This window comes from Eublepharis macularius, chromosome 6 (assembly GCF_028583425.1).
Source record: "Eublepharis macularius isolate TG4126 chromosome 6, MPM_Emac_v1.0, whole genome shotgun sequence".
Lineage (NCBI taxonomy): Eukaryota > Metazoa > Chordata > Lepidosauria > Squamata > Eublepharidae > Eublepharis > Eublepharis macularius.
In genome coordinates this window covers 59428352-59447338 of record NC_072795.1, presented here as the reverse complement: position 1 = coordinate 59447338, position 18987 = coordinate 59428352, and the positions used below count along the sequence as shown (strand labels likewise).

The 18987-nt window shown below is 42.5% G+C and overlaps 1 protein-coding gene across 2 annotated transcripts in view; it reads left to right on the top strand.

Annotated features, from left to right (window-relative positions):
* Positions 1-18987, top strand: part of STAG1 (stromal antigen 1) — a 319961-nt gene that overhangs the window by 236074 nt on the left and 64900 nt on the right. For both annotated transcript variants that reach the window (XM_054982615.1, XM_054982614.1), the window contains 2 exons: positions 807-894; positions 3749-3829. In XM_054982615.1, the coding sequence (XP_054838590.1) occupies positions 807-894; positions 3749-3829 (169 nt within the window). The remainder of the gene's footprint in view (positions 1-806; positions 895-3748; positions 3830-18987) is intronic.

Sequence of the window (18987 nt, the reverse complement as noted above, 5' to 3'; positions counted from 1 at the left end):
TTTGGAGCTCTCCTGTGTGTCTTTCAATTCCAACAATATCTGTATCATCCAAGCAAGTTGAGAGAATTTAATGTATCAGAGCTCATTGAGTCCTGTACAGTGAATTTTATCTAATGCTCTCTCTTGAGTTTGACATACCTAAACAGAACTGAACGTCATATCAAGTTTTTAATCTGCAGAATTGATAATGTATTTGCACTACAGCTTTCTATAGTAGGTGTTAAGCTAAACTAACAAGTGTAACAGTTTTTAGATTTCCTCTGTATAATTTCCTCATTAGAGTGCATGTATCTGCAAAGGAAAAACTTGTTCAGTCATGCAATCCACCCGACTTAGCATTTCCTTTATGTTCCATTTATACCCCTGAGTTTATGATAGAGCCCCAGATGCTGTCTTGGTGAGGTCCTTACCATTTATTACAGAATCTGTGATGCAATTTCAGTGTGACAGGTACTTCATAATTATATTGACTAAACTCTGTGACCTGGATTGCCTTGTGGTTTAAATTTAGACTAGCAGAGGATTTCTGCAGATAAAAGAGAAAGCAGTTTTTGCTGATTCGTGTAGGGGGGTCCATGTCACCCAGGAACAGCATAGGTAGGCATTTTGGGCTGCAGCAAGAGGGGTGAAGGCAAGAAAATTTCACTGACAGAAATAACTGGTGAATTTAAGACTCGATAAGCAGCTGAATTATGAATCATTCTAATATTGTCAATGATTTTATTTGTTGTGGTAATAAACTAGCTTTTTTGTTAATATTTTTATTTTGATTGGTGTTCCTGATATTTTTTTTCATCTTCTTTCAGTGCTCATGACCTTACTAAATGGGATTTGTTTAGTAACTGCTACAGATTACTGAGGACAGGAATTGAACATGGAGCTATGCCAGAGCAGGTAATGACAGTCATGTGTACATATAGTCCACTTAGTGATTTAAATTTTCCATTTTAATAACATTTATCCAAATTAACGAGAGTTCTGATTCATGATTTCAGGGTATAAAGAGAATGCATCTTCTAACAATCTTTATAGATTCATTGCTGATGAAGCAAGTGGAGGTCTTTGCCATTTTTTTTAAAAATAATTAATTTAATGTATTGTCGAAGGCTTTCACGGCCGGATAACGATGGTTGTTGTGGGTTTTCCGGGCTGTATTGCCGTGGTCTTGGCATTGTAGTTCCTGACGTTTCGCCAGCAGCTGTGGCTGGCATCTTCAGAGGTGTAGCACCAAAAGACAAAGATCTCTCAGTGTCACAATGTGGAAAAGATGTTGGCAGGTCATTTATATCTACTCAGGAGGGGTGGGGTTGAGCTGAGTCATCCTGTAAGAGTTTCCCCGGGTGTGGAATGCTAATGGCAGGAGGCTTCACTGTATCCTGAGGAGGTTCTTTTGCATATGGATTGGTGCTTGATATGCTAATCTTCTCTGCAGGGCTATTGTCGGGTGTAGAGTGTTTTGTTAGCCTGGTGTTTTTCAGAACTGGAAACCATGCTCCGTTCATTCTTAACGTTTCTTCTTTCCTGTTGAAGTTTTGCTTATGCTTGTGAATTTCAATGGCTTCCCTGTGCAGTCTGACAAAGTAGTTGGAAGTGTTGTCCAGTATTTTGGTGTCCTGGAATAAGATACTGTGCCCTGTTTGAGTTAGGCTATGTTCAGCCACTGCTGATTTTTCAGGTTGTCCAAGTCTGCAGTGTCTTTCATGTTCTTTTATTCTTGTCTGGATGCTACGCTTTGTGGTCCCGATGTACACTTGTCCACAGCTGCAGGGTATACGGTATACTCCTGCAGAGGTGAGGGGGTCTCTACTGTCTTTTGCTGATCGTAGCATCTGTTGTATTTTTCTGATGGGTCTGAATACTGCTTGAAGGTTATGCTTTTTCATAAGCTTTCCCATCTGATCAGTAATTCCTTTGATATATGGCAAAAACACTTTTCCTGTAGGAGACTGTTTTTCCTTGGTTGTTTGATTCATCCTGGGTTTGATTGCTCTTCGGATTTCATTTCTGGAGTAGCCATTTGCCTGAAGTGCGTGGTTTAGATGATTAATTTCCTCCCACCCGAAAAATGTAGCACATCAAGCACCAATCCATATGCAAAAGAACCTCCTCAGGATACAGTGAAGCCTCCCGCCATTAGCATTCCACACCCGGGGAAACTCTTACAGGATGACTCAGCTCAACCCCACCCCTCCTGAGTAGATATAAATGACCTGCCAACATCTTTTCCACGTTGTGACACTGAGAGATCTCTGTCTTTTGGTGCTACACCTCTGAAGATGCCAGCCACAGCTGCTGGCGAAACATCAGGAACTACAATGCCAAGACCACGGCAATACAGCCCGGAAAACCCACAACAACCATCTTAATTAATTTACTTTTTATTTAATTATTTATGATCTTACTTGAAGGCATTCAATGTTTTATACAGTTTTTATGCTGTGACTTTTTCAGTGCTGGGTTTTTAAAAATGGCATGTTGTACTATCAATTATGTTTGACTTCGTAATCTGCCTCAAGTGGGTTCTCTGAAGAGATGGCATAGAAATTGTATAAATAAATAAATACTACCACTGTGCTCACATTGCAAAAAATAAAAGAGCCTGGGCAGCATTTTGGTTGCTGTAGCAATCCAAGATGCTATGTGAAAATATGGCAATAGCCATCATGAGAAGGCAAGGCTATAGTCACGTATAGCTTACAGTCACAACAGCCTGTGTCCTCCTGCCCCGTACTTGCAGTACAGGAGGGAGTGGAAAGGATAACAAGCAGCCAGGCTGAGCTGGCAAAAAATCAATCCTGACTCAGTGGCGGTTCACAGGATCCAAACCAACATTTAGAGGGTTGCATCCAATACTTCTTTTCCACTTCGGGGGTGGGATACAATTCCCTCATCCAGGTTAAGCAGGGACCCATAGGAAGACTATGAGTGATTCCGCACACGTTGGATAATGCACTTCCAATCCTCTTTATAGATCATTTGGAACGGATTTTTTTGTGTGCGGAACAAAAAATCCACCTCAGACGATTGATAAAGTGCATTGAAAGTGCATTATCCAACGTGTGCGGAATCAGCCATTAACAGAGAAGTGAAATTCAGGGCAGGGGAGAAGTAGGGGAGCAAAGCAGAATAAATAGTGGGGGAAAGGGAACCTGAGTAGGAACTGGTGAGAAGGGAAGTGAGGACTAGTTGAGGAACAGAATTTCCCTTCTGCAGGGTTCCTTCTTATCCTTCTCTAACAATTGAAAGAGTAGCACCTTTTCGCTTAGCTATTATGTGGCTGCTTTACCTTTAAGTATGTATCTGCATACAACTCTAAATATAATCACTATATTGTTCTTTCTCAATTGCAAATCAATGTGATACCCTTTCACAAAGAGGAGGAAATCCAGGCATATAATTTTTTTTTTCTGGGAGTAATACAACTTTTCATTTTACATTCTTAGTCATGCTTGTTCATGTACTACTTTACAACCTGTGTTCAAAGCAGCTTACAACAGAGAAAAATGAAATTACAAGCTTGTGAAAACTTTTTTACAGATTTTACCAATTTTTTCACAAACTAATATTTTTGATAGTATTTTTATATAATAATGACTAATTTATATAATATATACTATTATCTATTAACTTATTGCTTGAATCATGTTATACAAGTTACTGTTTTTCTCCCGTAATTATTTGTATATGTTCAGTATTTTATAAAGTGTGCAATAAATGTCTTCATACTGATTTCTCTCTCTTTTTTTAGATAGTGGTTCAGGCTCTTCAGTGTTCCCACTATTCTATTCTCTGGCAACTGGTGAAGATCACGGAAGGATCACCTTCAAAAGTAAGAGGTCCTTTGGATTCTTTGTGGAAGTGTTAAATACTTCCGATTTTCTCAATTCTCATTTATTATTGCAGCAAAAGCCAGTAAAACAAAACAAATCTGAGATAAAATATGAGTTATCACATCAAAGCATAGCAATAAGATCAGGGCATTAGCAAAGGGAAGGTTAATAAAATAGGAACAGTAGAGATAAAAAAGGGAAAGAACATTTTCAGCTAAGAGGAGTCTGCGTTTCACAGAATAAGAGGACATTAGTAACCGATTCCACCATGTTGGTCATGCATGGGCACAGGAGGTCATGCATTGGCACTCGAGCAAATTTACCCTGCAATACGGTGGAAGGGCCTCAAATCAGGCTCTAAAGAACGCCTATCTGTAAGGCTCATGAGTGATGATGGAAAGGTAAGAAGCAGCAATAAGATTGGGACTGGATTTTAAACATTTGAAGTTTTTGGGCAGCAGAGCTTCTTCATTTTGTAATTCAATATACTTTCGATTTTATTCTTCTGGGTACTTCACTTTGTTCATTATATATGCCAATCAGTCTGTCTTTCTTGCATCAGCAAATAAGCCATAGCAACAACCCTATAATTCCTTCAAAATGAAACCAGGAAATTTCCACACATTCCATAGAAGATATTAAAATACATAGTAATCATTTGAAATATTTCAGAACAAAGCCACCTTAAAATCCAATTGCTAATGACCTAGAGTTCAGCAATTAGTATGCAGGTCAGCCATACTTATATTAGCACACTCTATCGTAATCTTTATCTTTATGAGAGCAGCAACAAACTGCTATTTGGAAGATAAAGAATTTGTCACTGTCAATAATAATACTAATTTATCCTTTCTTTCCTGGGAAGCGAGGTGTAATGGCCCTCAGAAATCTATTGCACTCAGCATCAGATCTTGGACACTGGAATGTGACATGGAACAAATCCGCAATGGACCTATAGACACAGGAGCTTTTGCTATACATAATCCCATTAAAGTGGCCTTCCCAGACTACAAGCAGTAGAATATCTAGGTGTACCTTAATGAAGACCTTTCTGTACTCATAATTCATGAAGTCAGTAAAGTGTGCTGGAAGAGTTGGAGAGAAGTTGGAGAAATCAGGCAAACTCCTCTCTTTCTATAGAATCTAAGGATACCAGGAATAGCTTAATAGCTGTATTATGATTATGCTTAGCATAATCAATATGGATTGTCCAAGAGCTCGATTGATGAAATTTCACCCGTAAATATTTAAAAACTAAATATGTAAAACTAGACACCTATTCTATTGGTTTCTCAACCATTGTACATTTATGATGATGTATTGTCCTTATGTATATCATTTTATGGTTTTGTCTTCATATATACTGCTGTTTTGTTTTCATATATACCGATGTTCAATTGTGAACATCTTAGAGTTTGATTAGATCTTATCCAAACAGTTTGTCATCATTCTTCTGTGAAGTCCCACATTGATAAATTGGGACTGTGCATGCACAGGCCAGCCGTGGAGAGATTTCTTCAGTTCTTTAAATCTGTAAGAGGGTGCTCTGCCTCTACTGCACATGTGCAGGGGTTTTCCTACCAAAAACGTGGGTTATGATTCAGAGTTCCCCTATTCCCAACAGTTGTTCTTTCGCTGCCATCAAGAAAGGCTCTTCCTTTGCTCTGTCTGTTTTACTGTTCTTTGTATTTTTCTACAATATATGTCAGAAAACATTATTCAAAAAATGTACTCAGTGTGAAGCGAAGATGCCTCACTCTGATGAGCATGACCTCTGCCGGCTCTATTTGGACGAATCTCACACTGTCTCTAGCTGCCAGCACTGCCAGTATTTTACTCCCAAGGCTAGGAGCAATTGGGCATCTGCGTTCAGGCTCCGATAAACCAGAAGCAAAGAAATCTGCCGGAAAAGAGCCAGTGCCCAAGTCCGAACCACCACCATTGGTTCTGGGGCCCAAACACTGGATCCGACCAAACATCGTTCTCCAGCTCCATCGAGGTCTTCTTTGGATCCTGTATCTGTGCTCTGTGGTGTTCCATCTGGCTATGCTTGTTCTGGCATCCTAGAACACAAGAAAAAGTGTTCACTGGGTCCAACTCAACTGGAACATGCTGTGTCCAGACTGCTGGCCAAAAGATGAACCATTTAAAGCATTCACTGTCTTCAACAACACACCGTTCTCATTGTCACTCTCTGGTTCTCACACCAGTGACCATTGAGTAAGAGGAAGTAATATTACCACCTTTGACCGACTCCCCACACTCCTTGTTTAGATCAAGATGATAATGAGTACACTCCTGCTGAGGATTTCCACCCTTAACGGGTTGCGGGCTCAATCTCGATTTTTCCCACAGATCCAACATCAATTCCAGCTGGTTTTCAGGGCCCTTCAGTATGGCCATTACAACTTGCTCCTATTCCACAGACCTCCCATCTGTCATCTTGGCCATCAGTTTCTTTCCCTGCTCCTATGGCAAATTGGCAGGACGTCATAAACTGACTGCAATTGGCCTCTCCCCTTCGGCGATTCCAGCACCATCAATTTCGATGTCTTCATTTCTGATGCCTTTGTTTCTGAGGTTTCTGTCTAGTGCACATTACTGGTTCCAACACCAATCCCCAGCTTTCTGTGATTTGGAAGAAGAAGAGGAACACATCTCCAGATCTGATATTACTTCTGAACTTGCTTCTGACCCTTCATGAGAGGAAGCAGTGGGCATCACTTTTTCAAATGAAGATTACTGCCTTTTCTCTGAACAGATGCTATGAATGGCGAGGGCATTAGAGCTGTGTTAGCTTCTACCTTCAAGCTTAAAAGTAAAGTACTACAGGCTCTGTATTCGGACTCACCTGCATTGGTGGCCTTCCCGGCTGTAGAGGACTTTGTAGATAGTGCTCAAGACACGGCATGTGGGAGAAGCCTGCTTCTATCCCTGCTACCTCCCACAAGATTGAAAATTATTACAAGTTTAAGCAGCAGGATTGTTCTTTCCTCTTCAGTCACTGTAGACCATCTTCTCTGGTGGCAGAGGAGGTTCAGGCCTGTATCGGCATGGCTCCCTGTTAGCCCCTGCTGATAGAGAGGGCAGGAAGCTAAATACCATTGGTCACAAAGTTTATTTGTCTGCGGTCCTCAACTTTAGAATTGCCAGTTTTCAGACTACTATGGAATCCTATAATTTGTTCCTGTGGGAGATGCTGTCCAGTTACACCCAGGACTTACCTGATGATCATCGAGCCCTTGTCAAAGTCCTACAAGGAAAAGCGACAAGATTGGCAAAACAACAGATGACAGCTGGGAAACATGCTGCCGACTTCCGCCAGATCCATTGCATCAGCCATTGCAATGAGACACTATGCTTGGCTCCATTCAACTCCTCTCCTTCAAGAGAAGAAAAATAAAATCGAGGATTTTCCCTTTGAGGGTACACTCCTGTTTTCTGAAAGAACAGACAACTCCCTCCAACAAATGAAAAAGAATCATCAGACCACAATGTCTTTAGGCGCCATTGCTCCACCTCACTAGCAGCCATCCAAGGACAGATACCAAGGACAGCAACCTTACCAGCATCATCCTACAAATTATCTTTGCCACCAACCATACTCCCAGAGGTAATTTCCTCCATTTCAATGCCAGACCTCGAAGAGGGTGTCCAGATCTAGGGGAAAGCAACATCTGTTGCGTAAACTCACTCAGCAGGGGCAAAAGTCGCTCTTCTGACTGATGGATTTGCAGTCAGACATTGCTGTCTCATTCTTGGACATATTATCTTCATTTGCTCCCCATTGGGACACTGTTACTAATGATTCTTGGGTTTTATCAATAATTAAACATGGTTACCTTTTACATTTTTCAGAGTTACCACTGTTTTCTTCTCCTCTCACTGGTTCAGGCCCCTGTTCCCCTGCTCTCTAACAGGCTATTAACAACCTGTTATCTAAGGGTGCCATCCAAAGAATTCTCCCAGTTGACACCTTTTTGGGGGGGTGTATTCCAGGTTGAGAAAAAAGATGATGGAATCAGACCTATCCTAGATCTCCGTAATTTTGAACAAGTTTATTAAAGTTAAGAAGTTTTGTATGTTTACCTTATTTATTGTCATTCAACTCTTGGAGATAAACATGTGGTTTACTGTCCATGACTTAAAGGACACATATTTCCACATCTTTATACACCCCACTTACAAGAGGTATTTACATTTTCAGTGTGGAGGTGAATGTTTTCAATACACAGGTTTCCCTTTTGGGCTGTCTTCTGCCCCAAGAGTTTTCACTAAGTGCATGTCAGTTGTGGTAGGACATATAAGATCACAGAGCTGCTTTGTTTACCCTGACCTTGATGACTGGCTTTTGGTAGCACCATCCCAAACATTACTCCTTGTTCATGTCCACCTTACCATGTGTACTATCACCACCTTAGGTTTTTTGGTGAATTGGAAAAAATCTAACCTCACTCCCTCTAAATGTTCGCATTTCATTGGAGCCAAACTGGACTCCACTGCTGGGAGGGTTTTTCTACAAGAGGAGAGGGCTAGATCTTTACAATCTTTGGCCCATTTATTTCTGACAAATCGGTTTCAGCCCACCCTCATCATCCAGAGGCTCCTGGGCCTTATGGCATCCACTACTGCTCTTGTGTTCTTTGCACGTCTAAGAATGACACCATTGCAGAACTGGTTTCTACGTCGTTACACTCCTATGACCATGCCTCAACCCACCAAACTCTCTATTCCCAGATCCATTACCAGATCTCTTGACTGGCGGGTCAAGATTGAAAACCTACTTCAAGGATGCTCTTCTGGCACATACTACTCTGATATTTCTATAACCACTGATGCATCAGAGTTTGGATGGGGTGCCCACTGTGGAGCATCCTCTATTCAGGGCACATGGTCACTTTTGGAGTCTAAATTACACATTAATATATTAGAACTCAAGGCAATCCATTACTCTTGCTTCTTTTGTAGGTCTGTTGCACAACAAAAGAGTTCAGGTCCACACTGACAACACTACGACCCTCTACTACCTGAACAAGCAAGGGGAAATGGCATCACTTACACTCTGCACTGAGGCTAAATTGCTCTGGGAATGGGCAATAAAGAAAAATGTATTCCCACAGGCCATACATATAGCTGGCACAGAAAACAGCAAGGCCAACATCATAAGCAGGGTTTCTCACACTCGTCATGAGTGGACAATCAACAACAAATACATCCTAATTTTTCAGAGTTGGGGCTTCCCTTCCGTGGACCTCTTTGTCACATACCTCAACACTAAGGCCAGGGCTTTCTGTTCCTAGCTGGGACAGATGACAGTTCACTGGGGGATGCATTGCAAATCCCATGGACCCAAGGTCTTTTTTATACCTTTCCCCCAACTCCATTAATCACCAAGGTCCTTTGCAAAATCCGCCATTACTGGACTCGCTGCATATTAGTGACCCCTTATAGGCCCCTTCAGGAGTCATTCTCCACCTTCTGAGCTATGGCCCAGGGGCCAGTACAAGCATCCTCCAGTAGTTCCAGATTTCTTGCATATAGACGAAGTAGGACATGATGATGTAACCACATTGAAATTCATGGCATGATTTCTAAACCCTCCTCATCTATCTTCTCTAGAGAAGTAACTCACGTTATTCTTAATGGAAGAAAACCCTCTACATGTACTTCCTATGGCCAAAAATTGACCTTTTTCACTACATGGTTAGAACCCAGACAGGTTTCTTCATTTTCCTGCCCTTTGGTCCTTATCCTGAGCTACCTGTTGTCTCTGCAGAGGAACCCTTAAGGTTCAGCTAGCAGCAGTATCGATCTTTCATGAGTGGATAGATGGCAGAACTATTTTCTTGCACCATATCTCTAAACAGTTTCTAAAGGGCATATGCAATATCGTTCCCCCAAGGATATTCCCAGTTTCTCCGTGGAATTTAACTTTGGTTCTTTGACAACTCATACTGCCCCCTTTTGAGTCCATGGCTTCTTCCTCTCTGTATTTGTTATCCTGGAAGATAGCCCTCCTGGTAGCTGTCACCTCAGAGAGGCATACGGGGGAACTTACAGCTCTACAGGTAGACTCCCCGTTTATCCAATTTTTTCCCTGAGAAGGTTGTTTTACACACTAGCCTAGAATTCCTCCCTAAGGTGGTTTCTGAATTTCATTTACAACAAAGGATTACTTTGCCTGTAAAGGTAGGTAAAGGTAGTCCCTTGTGCAAGCACCGAGTCATTACTGACCCATGGGGGGACATCGCATCATGATGTTTTCTTGGCAGACTTTTTACGGGATGGTTTGCCATTGCCTTCCCCAGTCATCTACACTTTACCCCCAGGAAACTGGGTACTCATTTTACCAACATTGGAAGGATGAACGGCTCAGTCAACCTTGAGCCTGAACCTGGCTTCCGCCAAGATCGAACTCAGGTTGTGAGCAGAGCTTGGGCTGCAGTACTGTAGCTTACCAATCTGCTCCACAGGGCTCTGATTTTTTTCCTAATCCAGCTTCTGAGTCAGAGCATACTCTGCATAAATTAAATGCTAAGAGGACTTTATTATATTATTTACATAGAAAACAAGGTTGCACCTACCTGTAACTGTTGTTCATCAAGTGTTCTTCTGTGCAGGCACACATGGGAACTGCACAGGCCAGCCACGGACGTTCCAGAGCTCCAAAAGGCATGAGATGCTCACCTGGCCTTTTTGCACACTTTTCTAGTGGGTGTGGGTATAAAAGGCAGGGTGAGTGGATCCCTCCCTCAGTTCACTAAGCCACTGATGAAGGGAAGGTATCATAGTAAAGAGTAGACGGGGGAAGGAGGGAGGGATGTGTGCCTGCATAGAAGAACACTCAATGAACAACAGTTACAGGTAAGTGTAACTTTGTTTTCGTCATCGTGTCTTCTGTGCAGTCCCACATGGGAGATTAGCGAGCTAACACCCAGGAGGTGGGCGTGAAGCTCTTTATCGAAAAAGATTCTTCAGGACTGCTTTGCCGACTGCTGTGTCCCTTCTGGAGTATATGTCTATGGCATAATGTTTAATGAATGTGGATGGTGTCGACCAGGTGGCCGCCTAGCGTAAGTCTACTAAAGGAATATCCAAGTTAAATGCTGATGTTGTGGGTTGAGCTTTCGTAGAATGTGCTCTGATGTTTAGTGGGCATGGTTGATTGGACTACTTGTAGCACTCCCTAATGAGCCATACTATCTAATTTGACATAGACTGAGCTTCTGACCCTCTTAGGTCCTTTGAAGGAGATGAATAGTTTACGGTCCTTTCTAACTCCCTGGACTGGCCCACTATGAGCCAGTTGTTGAGATAGAGGAAAATAGTGTACGCTTTTTCTCTGAGGTGACCGACCACAAGTGCCATAACGTTGGTGAAAACTCAAGGGGCCAAGGAGAGGCCAAACGGCAGAACCTTGTATTGGTACCTTTTAGTTCCTCATTGAAAACGAAGATATTTTCTGTAACAGAGATTTATTGGAACATGAAAATAAGCATCTTTTAAATCGACAGTAAAAACCAGATTTGACTTTTCATCAGGGGTAAAACATCTCTTAACGATAACATTCTGAACTTCTTTGTAACGATGAACTTGTTCAGAAAGTGGAGGTCTAAAATGGGGCGGGAGCCTCCTGATTTTTTGTCCACAATGAAATAGTGGGAAAGACCCCTTCAGAACTGGTTCTATAGCCTGTTTTAGTAACGGGGTCTGGACTTCCTCCATCAGCATAGTGGGAGGTGGAGGGAAGTTGGATGGAAGAGAACCATCGGAAGGAACGGACCCGAACCTTAGACAGTAACCATGCTGGATTATGGACAGCACCAAGGTCTCTCAGGTGATTGCCAGGTAGGTAGAGGAAGAGACTGGTTGAGAGGGAGGGTAGAAAATGACATAGCATCAAAAACCCTGCTTGTTTGAGCCTGACTGGTTCCTGAGAGAGTGGGAACCATCTTTGGACTTGTGATGGAAGTACTCCGTTGAGATTTGGTAGGAGGAGCTGTAAAAGCATATTGCTGTTGGCCCCTAGGAAAGGGAAATTTTACCTGGAATTGTAATGCGGGAATGGTCTAGCAGGGATCCAGTGCTTATAGGGATAGACAGAAGTGATCCTAAGAGAACAAGTAGTCACCTTATTATCTTTGATCTTTTTTAGGGCATCGCCCATAGTGGATGAGAAAAGATCTGTTCCCTCAAAAGGGAGGTCTTCCACCTGCAGCCTGTGGTGGGGGGCTAAAGCAGTGGTTCTAAGCCATGTATGCCAGCATGCCTGCAAATCTAGCTCGTGAGGAACAGTCCCCGTCCCCAATATGCCTCACAGTGAGAATCTGCTGATGAGGAGCCTAAGAGCTTCTCCTTGCAGGATCTTTACAAGACATTGCTTCTCATCAGGGATGAGAAGGCCCAATTTTATCCAAAGGAACAACTGGTTTCTGGCCATAATGGCCTCATTAATAATAAAAATAATAAATAATAATAAAATAATAGTAATAAACAACGTAAGTTGTAATTTTTGTTCAGAAAACATTTCTTCTGAGGATGGAAAAACCTTTTCCACTGAGTTTACCAGAACAAATAAGTCTCTTCCAGCCAAACTGTTGCAGAAATTAAGCTTCGTACAATTCCACCTCATCTCTACCCCCAGAAATAAAGACACCAAAGAGCTGTTGCTGTTTTGTTGTTTCCATCACACTGTGAGTGGAAATGAGATTATGGTATCCCCCCCCTTTTTTTAAAGGGAAGGGTTCACTTGCTAAACAGTACACGAGAGGCTGATGTAGCCAAGCCCAGGAGCTCCTAAACAACCCCTGCAACTCCTGACAATATGGAAATTTAAGGCCAAAGAAACATAAACCTTCTTTCCTAGGATATCTAACTTTCTGCCCTCTTTATCTGTTGGAGCCAAATGTCCGGCACACCTTTGAACACCCTTGCTTTGAAAGGTTTCAGTAACAATGGAATTTGCAGGAGGGTGACTGAACAAGAACCCAGCCGCACCTTGTTTCATTTTGTATAGATTGTCCTACTTCCTTGAAGTTGCTGGAGCCGAAGCAGGTGTGGACCAATCCTCCTTTGTGACGTCTGTCACATCTTGCATTATGGGGAATGCAACTGAACCAGCTGCCTCTGAGTGGTGAACCTTGAAGACTGGATCTGTAGCGGTTGGAGCAGGGCAGGTTACCTCTATATCAATGGACCTCATCATCCTGACCAACTGCTCAGAATAGAGACAAAGACATGGCAGAGTTCTCCATGATACACTCTGGCGGAGACAGTTCAGAAGCGATATCGGATCTGAAGTTGGGAGCTTCATCAGAATGCATTGATGGATCAAATGTCAGTTCCATGGTTTCAGAGTGCTCAAGAACCATTGCTGAAACTTAGGCTGGTTTGGCCTTAGAGGCAATAGGAAAGGGATCAACAGGGTAGCATTCAAGGTCATCTCAAAAGAAGTAGTGTGGTGGTGGATATATACCCAGAGAGCCATCACATCCATAAGCATAATAATGATACAGAGATTCATAAGGGAAGTACTGAGGACTTCCCTTATGAATCTCCCTTAAGAGGACATCTGTGGCTTCTAGCCACCTCAATGCAGCTCTTGCTCTCAGTTGAACCGAAGAGGCTGTCTGCTTCTGCACAGGTCACACAGAGTAAGGCAGCCAGGGTGGATAAAAATCAATGATTTTTTAAAAAAAATCAAAATCGGATTTTTTTGATTTAAATCGGATTTTTTTGATTTAAATCGGATTTTTTTAAATAAAATGCTTTTTGAGGAAAATATATTACCATCCAAAGGTTATTCCATCATGAAATAAAGATTAGTTTTTAATTATGTAGAATAAGGCTGTATATGTTTAATTTTTTTGGTAAATAAATTCCATTAATCCATTCACAATGTCATGCTCTTCCAGAGGTTTTTGTAAGATTATTGGGCAGTTTCTCTGCCTATAAGATATTATCACAGATGCTTGGTTTTGCAGTTCTCAAAACTGAATTTGTGTCAGCTCAGCAGAGATCACATGCCTCTTCTTCACAGCAAAAATGTTATAACATGAACAGAGTTGAGAAAAAGACCTTAATCCTATTGTTCTACAAACCTATGAAGACAAAACCAACCCCTCCAGTGCTAAGTTTCAAGAAGTTCAGTGAATAGAAACAATATTTTTCTGATTGTTTGGAGTGGAATAGATCTGCACAAGAAGAAACTAAATGTGAGGAGGGAGGGGCAAGCAGTACAAAATGAAAGTGAAACTTTTTGAGCACAATACTGCACAAGTCTTTGGATCTTTTGTGTGTATGACCTGAGGTTTATCACATTCTTTCCTTGGAGGAAAAAACCTATAATGGCAGCAGGCCGTAAAAGAGACCCAGTTTGGGAATACTTTAATGAAGTTCCATTACCTATCGGTAAGGCAGGCATCTACTTGCATATTAAAGTTATACCAGCAAGAATTAGTCTTTATGTAGAAAACTATGATTTAAATCAAGCCTTAATGACTAGTGATTTAAATCGTGATTTAAATCGTGATTTAAATCAGTTTGATTTAAATCAAATCCACCCTGAAGACAGCAATGGAGATATGGCCGTTGTCAATTCCATGATGTCCGTGGTTTCACCCTCTGAGACCACACAACACTTAGGTGTTGGAGAAGGAGTTCTTGGAACTGCAGGCGGGCTTGATGCTACCTAGGTAGATGGATCCCAAGCTGAGGACTGTTTTCTCTTGTGCAGCTTCAAAGTTGAGTGCTTTTCAGCATGCTTTGCCTTAAGTTTAGACTTTTTTGATGGTGTCTCAGATTAGCATTGAGATGGGCCAGAGTCTTTACCAGCAGGAACTGACTGGTTCATAGTATCAGCAATTAGAGCCAAAGTAGATAGAGGTACCGAGGAGGCCCTTTCTGGGTGCCTTGTCTGGTGGCTTTCAAAACGTCAGAGTCAGACGCACACTTCAGGGTTGATTCCCATAGCACTTTTTTAAACGCTATGCCCTTTTATGGTGCACTTTGGGCATAAATTGCTTGCAGACACTTTACTGCTTGGTGTTGTGACCCTTGCCCAGGCACATGAGGCATTTGTCATGTCCATCAGATTTGACCATCTTGGACTCGCACTTGAGGCACTTCTTGAACAGTGCCTTCAAAGCCATGGCTCCAAAAGTTGGAAACAAGCATCTTCTTTCTTCTCTTAAGTGAAATTGAGGAGAGGAACTCAAAGCACGTCCTTCTTCAGCAGTAGCTAAAGAAGAACTGAGGGAAGGATCCTCTCGCCCCACCTTTTATAGCCGCACCCCCCAGAAAAACAAGCGAAAAGACTGAATGAGCATCTTGCGTCTTTTGGAGCTTTGGAACATCCATGACTGGCCTGCACATGCACAGTTCCCATGTGGGACTGCACAGAAGACACAACAATGAACAAAGTTTCCACAAAACCAGTGCTCTTTTTGTCTGTTATTTAGGCCCGCTACAAGGGCCTTGCAGCATCTTCTCAAACACAATCCAGATGAATTGTAGTGGCCATTCGACTGTGGTACAAAACAGCTAACGCTCCCTGGCCGGTGACAATCAAAGCACACTCCACCAGGGTGCAAGCTTAGTTGGCTGGATTCCTCTGGAGTATACCTCTACAAGATATTTGTCAGGTCACCACATGATCTTTGGCTGACACCTTCATAAAACATTACGCTGTTTATGCAAATTCAAGAAGGGAATCAGCAGTTGGAATTGCGGTACTGCATTCTCTGTTTAATGGGTACAATCACACTCTCTTCCATTGGTGAGAAGCTTGCTATAGTGCGGATGTGGGACTGCACAGAAAAATGATGATGAAAACAGTGTTGCACTTACCTTTAACTCTTGTTCGTTGAGTGTCTTTTCTGCAGGCACACAGTCCCTCCCTCCTACCCTTCTGTAAGTGTGTTTGCTTATTATTTGTATGCCTCCAGCAACTCAGGAGAACTGAGGGAAATAGAGGCACTTACCTCACAACCTGTGTTTTTAATGGGAAAACCCCCACGCATGAGGCAGAGCGCCTCCTTACAGATTTAAAGAGCTGAAGAAATCTCTTTGTGGCTGCCCTGCGCATGCACAGTCCCAGTGTATCAATGTGTGCCTGCACAAAAGACACTCGACAAACAAGTTACAGGTAATGGAAAAGAGCAAGAGTCCAGTAGCACCTATAAAACTAACAACATTTGTGGTAGATTATGAGTTTTCGTGAGCCACAGCTCATTTTTTCCACATAGAATATCTAACGTATGTATAGAAAGCAGCTGCTGCTGTGTGTGATTCAAAAACCATGGAACATGGCAGTATAGTAAATAACATGAGAAAGCTAAAAGTCTATAAAAATGACAAAAATAAAATTCTTCAACCCTCTAAACTTAACCTCCCACCCCCAATTACAGGAACCATAAATCGTGGTAAACAACAGTACCTTAAGACTTTTCTATAAAAGGCAATGTACAAAATCCCCACGTGGCATTAAGCTAGAGAAGGGCGATTGAAACTCTCTTAATGTTAAGCATTACATATAATTTCACATACCCACAATGACATTTTAAACATAGGACATCGCTGCCAGTAGAGAAGTTACAGTTAAGTGCTACACTGTTTTACACCTGTTGGTGATGATTGCCCTCAAGTCATAGCTGACTTATGGCGACCCCTGGTGGGGTTTCCATGGCAAGAGATGAACAGAGGTGGCTTGTCATTACTTGTGCATAGGAACCCTGGACTTTCTTGGTGGTCATGTATTAACCAGAGCAAACCCTGCTTAGCTTCTGAGATCTGATGAGATCGGGCTAGCCTTGTGCATCCAGATCAATAGTCTCTACGTATCCTACAAGCTTGGTACTCTCTCAAGAAAAAAAAAGCAATCGCCAGCAAAGTATATGTCAATAATGATTACAGCAAGAACAAAAACAAAATCGATTGTTTCACAGAATCACAGAGTTGCAAGGGGCCATACAGACCTTCTAGTCCAACCCCCTGCCCAATGCAGGATAAATATTCATCCAGCCTCTTCTTGAAAACTGCCAGTGAAGGGGAGCTCACCACCTCCCTAGGCAGCTGATTCCACCTTTGAACTACTCTGACTGTGAAAAAGTTTTTCCTAATATCCAGCCAGTACCTTTCTGCATGTAATTTAAGCCCGTTGCTTCAGTTCCTTCCCTCTGCTGCCAACTGGAACAGCTCCTTGCCCTCCTCCAAATGACAGCCTTTCAGCTACTTAAAGAGAGCAATCATGTCCCCCCTCCTTTTCTCCAAACCAAACATTCTCAAGGCCCTCAGCCTTTCCTCATAGGGCTCAGTCTCCAGACCCCTGATCATCCTTGTTGCTCTCTCCTGCACCTTCTTGATTCTATCCACATTTGAGGCCTCCAGAACTGCACACAGTACTCCAGGTGCGGCCTGACCAGGGCAGTATAGAGAGGGACTATGACCTCCTGCGATTTTGATGCAATGGCCCTTTTGATACAACCCAAGACTGAGTTTACCTTTTTTCTACCGCATCACACCGACTGCTCATATTTAGTTTACAGTCCACTCTTACCCCAATATTTTTTTCGCATACACTACTACCCAGAAGTGTATCCCCCATCCAGTATTTGTGCTTCACATTTTTGTGGCCCAGATGTAATACTGTGCACTTTTCTATGTCGAATTGCATCCTGTTCACAACCACCCACTTCTCCAGAGTATTCAGATCTTGTTGAATTTTAACTCTATCTTCTTGGGTGTTTGCCCCTCCTCCCAATTTGGTACCATCAGCAAATTTAATGAGTAGCCCGTTTCCCCCTTCATCTAGATCATTGATAAAAATATTGAAAAGTACCGGGCCCAAAATTTAGCCCTGCGGCATCCCACTGGACACCTCCCTCCAGTCTGATGAAACGCCATTGACCACCACTCTTTGAGTGTGGTCCCCTAACCAGTTCCTTATCCACCAAACTGTCCTATAGTCCAGTCTGCAGTCTTCCAGTTTACCCATTAGAATGTCATGGGGAACTTTATCATAAGTTTTACTGAAATCCATATAAATCACATCAACAGAGTTCCCATAATCCAGCAAGCTCATCACTTGATCAAAAAAGGAAACCAGGTTGGTCTGACAAGATCTGTTGGGGACAAAACCATGTTGACTTCCCCAGATCACTAAGCAGTCCTTCAGATGCTTACAGATCGATCCCTTTAAAATCTGCTCTAATAGCTTCCCAGCAACAGAAGTCAGACTGACTGGCCTGTAGTTTCCCAGGCCATTCTTCTACCCTTTTTTAATGATTGGGATAATATTTGCTCTTCTCCAGTCTTGTGGCACATCCCGAGTCCTCCAGGATGCCTTGAAGATGGACAGATTCTCTGCAAGTTCTCTAGAAAGTTCTTTGAGCACTTTTGGGTGCACACCATCCGGCCCAGGGGATTTGTATTTGTCCATTGCAGCCAGGTGCCTCTCCACAACCTCTCTGTCAATGTCAACTAGCCACCCAGGTGTCCTGTCATGTATTCTACCATCTCTAGATGGGCTCGAGTTCTTCAGGGAGAAAACAGAAGCAGAAAGTCATTAAGCCTGTCTGTTTTTTCTCTGTCCTCCATCAGTTTCTCCTTCTACTCCCAACAGCGGTCCAATTACCTCTTTTACCTTGCATTTGCTTCTTACATATTTGTAGAAGTTTTTTTATTCTAACGAGCCCCCCTGGCCAGACCCAACTCATACTGAGCTTTGGCTTCTTTGATGTCTGATCTGCAGTACCTAATAACCCCTCATATATTCCTCTTTAGAGGTTTGTCCTTCTCTTCATTTCCTGAACATTTCCTTTTTCTCCCTTAGCTTATTCTGGAGCTCTCTGTTCATCCACATTGTTTTTTTTTGGAGCTCTTACCATGTTTCTGTCTTGCTGGAATAGTGAGGGCTTGAGCTTACAAAAGCTCATGTTTGAGAAGAGCCCACCCTTCACGCGCTCCTTTCCCTTCCAGCACACTCCCCCACAGAATAACTCTCATCACGCCTCTGAGTTCATTGTAGTCGGCCCTACAAAAATCTAACCTACGAGTATGGAGTCTGGCTATGAACTTCCTTGGCCCCCCACAGCAACTGGATTTCGAGGAGGATATGGTCACTTCCCCCTGAGGTCCCCACCACCTTCACCCCATCTAC